The sequence below is a fragment of the Bactrocera tryoni genome, unplaced genomic scaffold (genome assembly GCF_016617805.1).
Source record: "Bactrocera tryoni isolate S06 unplaced genomic scaffold, CSIRO_BtryS06_freeze2 ctg7180000341080_QRY, whole genome shotgun sequence".
NCBI classification, from domain to species: domain Eukaryota; kingdom Metazoa; phylum Arthropoda; class Insecta; order Diptera; family Tephritidae; genus Bactrocera; species Bactrocera tryoni.
Window position 1 is genome coordinate 18,641 of NW_024395321.1, and position 3,642 is coordinate 22,282.

Below are 3,642 nucleotides of genomic sequence, written 5' to 3' on the forward strand. Positions count from 1 at the left end.
TTGTAGAATCGATATTTTAGTAATATACATTAAGCAATCGATATCAAGTTGCATAAAAATAAGACCTTTACCTATTTCTTTTAATTAGCTGTTTTGATGTTATTGGAGTTGCCATAGAGTTGTCATATAGGCATAACGACAGTGTATTTGGAGCAATTTTACAATCTTATATTAAGGTGTAGAATCGATTTCTTAGTACATATACATTAAGCAATCGATATCAAGTTGCGTAAAAATATGACCTTTACATATTTCTTTTAATTAGCCGTTTTGGTGTTATTGAAGTTGTCATAGAGTTGTCGCATAGCCATAACGACAGTGTATTTGGAGCAATTTCACTACCTTAAATTAAGGTGTATAATCGATTTTTTAGTAAAATACATTAAGCAGTCGATATCAAGTTGCGTAAAAATATGAGCTTTACTTATTTATGCTAATTAGCCGTTTTGATGTCATTGGAGTTGTCATAGAGTTGTAGTATAGCCACAACGATAGTGTATTTGGAGCGATTTTACAATCTTATATTAAGGTTCAGGAGTAATTTTTTGGTATATACACATTAAGCAATCGATATCAAAATGCGTAAAAATATGAATTTTAAATATTTATGCTAATTAGCAGTTTCGATGTTATTGGAGTTGTCATAGAGTTGTCGCACAGCAATAACGACAGTGAATTTGGAGCAAATTCACAATCTTTTATTAAGGTGTAGAATCGATTTTTTAGTAATATACATTAAGCAATCGATATCAAGTTGCGTAAAAATAAGACCTTTACATATTTCTTTTAATTAGCTGTTTTGATGTTATTGGAGTTGTCATAGGGTTGTCATATAGGCATAGCGACAGTTTATTTGAAGCAATTTCACAATCTTAAACTAAGGTGTAAAATCGATTTATTAGTACATATACATTAAGCAATCGATATCAAGATGCGTGAAAATAAGAACTTTACATATTTATGCTAATTAGCCGTTTTGATGTCATTGGAGTTGTATAGAGTTGTCGTAACGACAGGGTAATTGCAGCAACTTCACAATTTTATATTAAGGTGTACATAGAATCGATTTTTTAGTCATATGTATTAAGCAATCGATATCAAGTTGCGTAAAAATATGAACTTTACATATTTATGCTAATTAGCTGTTTTGATGTTGATGGAGTTGTCATAGAGTTGTCGTATAGCCATAACGACAGTGTATTTGAAGCAACTTCACAATCCTCTATTAAGGTGTAGAAGTGATTGTTTTGTACATACACATTTAGCAATCGATATAAAGTTGCGTAAAAATATGAACTTTACATATTTCTGTTCATTAGCTGTTTTGATGTTATTGGAGTTGTCAGAGAGTTGTCGTATAGGCATAACGACAGTGTATTTGGAGCAATTTCACAATCTTTAACTAAGGTGTGGAACCGATTTTTTAGTTCATATACATTAAGCAATCGATAACAAGTTGCGTAAAAATATAAACTTGACATATTTCTTTTAATTAGCAGTTTTGATGTTATTGGAGTCGTCACAGAGTTGTCATATAGGCATAACGACAGTGTATTTGGAGCAATATCACAATCTTACATTAAGGCGTAGAATCGAGTTTTTAGTAATATGTATTAAGCAATCGATATCAAGTTGCGTAAACAAATGAAATTTACATATTTATGCTAATTAGCCGTTTTGATGTTATTGGAGTTGTCATAGAGTTTTCGTATAGCCATAGCGACAGTGTATATGTAGCAACTTCGCATGCTTATATTAACCCTTATGTTAGTAACCAACTTTACCAACGGCGTTTAGCAACCGGGTACCGGGGTACCCAGAATATGAGTATTGCAAATTTTGTTTGTTTTATTTAAAAAAAGTTTTCTAAAACTTTCTAAAAAAAATGTCTTCTGCAAATATTAATAGTCGGTGACAATTTAAAGAAAGAAAAAATAATAACAACGTAGAATCGTGAATAACATCTGAAACCTTTTTGGGAAACCACAGGTAGTCGGCCGGTTTTTATTTTCGGAGACGAGAAGATGCCGGAAAAGCTCAAGGTTATTTCTAAGTTTTCTTTCGCGCACTATATTCGAGAATTTTTTAGTACGTAACAGATTTTTGATGAGATCAGACGTGTTTCATTTGGTGTTCTCTTGACTGTGAAAAATAAAGCTATGGAACAATTATCGAGAGCTTACTATGCTTGGTAAGTAAACGTTACATATATTTAGCATTTGTAGATATTTTAATTAGAATTTTGTGTAATATAATTATGTACGACGTATATCACATAATATTTAATTTATTAGGTTAAGTGCAACCGAATAAAATGAGTACTTGAGGAAACTACTTGGAGAACTCGACAGTGATTCGAGTAGGGTTTCTGATAGCGATGACGAAGACTGGATTCCAGTAAATAGAGGTAAACATCAAAATCATCCAGATCCAGAAGATTCTGAAGAATCAGAAGAAATCGCTGAAGAGAATTCAGCAGTGGAAGGAGAAGAAGACGAATTTGAGAGTAGCGAGAGTGAGGATGCTGAGCCTGAATGTAGTAAAATATTTGTTCTTAGCAATGATTGAAATAATAATTATTTTTCTTAAATGGTTAATAAATGTTATTATTATTTTAGGAAGACCTCAAGAACTATCTGGGTGTTTTATTGCCAAAGATAAAACAGTGTGGAACAAAACTCCACCAACTCAGCATCAGACCGCAGCTCATAATGTTGTACGCCATCGGAGTGGGCCTCATCGCAGTACGGAAACGTTGTCAATTAGCGAGACTTTCAAACAAATTTTTACATACGAAATGGTTGACATAATCGTCCGTCACACTAATAAAAAAGCTGAAATAATTTTCCAAGAGTACAATGCTAACCATCCAAACTCACAGCATCAATGGAAGCCCGTTACGATACCCGAAATTTATTCGTTCTTCGGTATCTTGATTTGTGCTGGAGCAAACAATTCGAACACAGATCATACATTTGACATGTGGCGCTCCAATTCTTATCCACTGTATCGCGCGACGATGGGATTGACGAGATTCCATAATATTCTGCGTTTTTTGCGATTCGGCGATAGTAATACTCAAAGTGCACGTAAAAAAGAAGACAAGGCAGCTCCAATTCGTGATGTGTGGACAATGTTAAATTCAAATTTAGCTCAGATGTACAAACCAACAGCTAACTTAACGATTGATGAGCAGCTTTATCCATACCGTGGTAGTACTGGATTTACTCAGTATATTCCATCTAAACCAGCTAAGTATGGTATAAAGATCTGGTGGATTTGTGATGCAGAAAATGCATATCCTTTGCAAGGGATCATGTACACTGGTAAGACAGATAATACTCGAGAAAACAATTAGGGTGAAAGAGTAGTGAAAGAATTGGCGGCTCCGATACCGAGGTAGTGGTAGAAACATCTGCATGGATAACTTCTTTACTACTGTACCAGCTGCTAAACATTTGTTGTCGTGGAATATTACCATTTTTGGCACGCTAAAAAAGAATAAACCTTACATCCCAAGTGTTATGGGAGCGAATAAGACACGGGAGCAGTATTCGACAGTTTTTGGATTTCACGAAAAGGTTACCATGTGTTCCTACGTTCCTAAAAAACATAAAGCTGTTATTCTGATATCGACAATGC

The 3,642-nt window shown here is 34.0% G+C and overlaps 1 protein-coding gene across 1 annotated transcript; it reads left to right on the plus strand.

Moving 5' to 3' along the window:
* Nucleotides 1-2,159: 2,159 nt before the first annotated feature.
* LOC120779374 (piggyBac transposable element-derived protein 4-like) lies at nucleotides 2,160-3,326 on the plus strand (the record flags this gene model as incomplete). The annotated part of the gene is made up of 3 exons (XM_040111569.1): nucleotides 2,160-2,191; nucleotides 2,352-2,539; nucleotides 2,619-3,326. Coding segments are annotated over exons 1-3 (928 nt in total), but the record flags the coding sequence as incomplete, so codon positions are not given.
* Nucleotides 3,327-3,642: the final 316 nt, after the last annotated feature.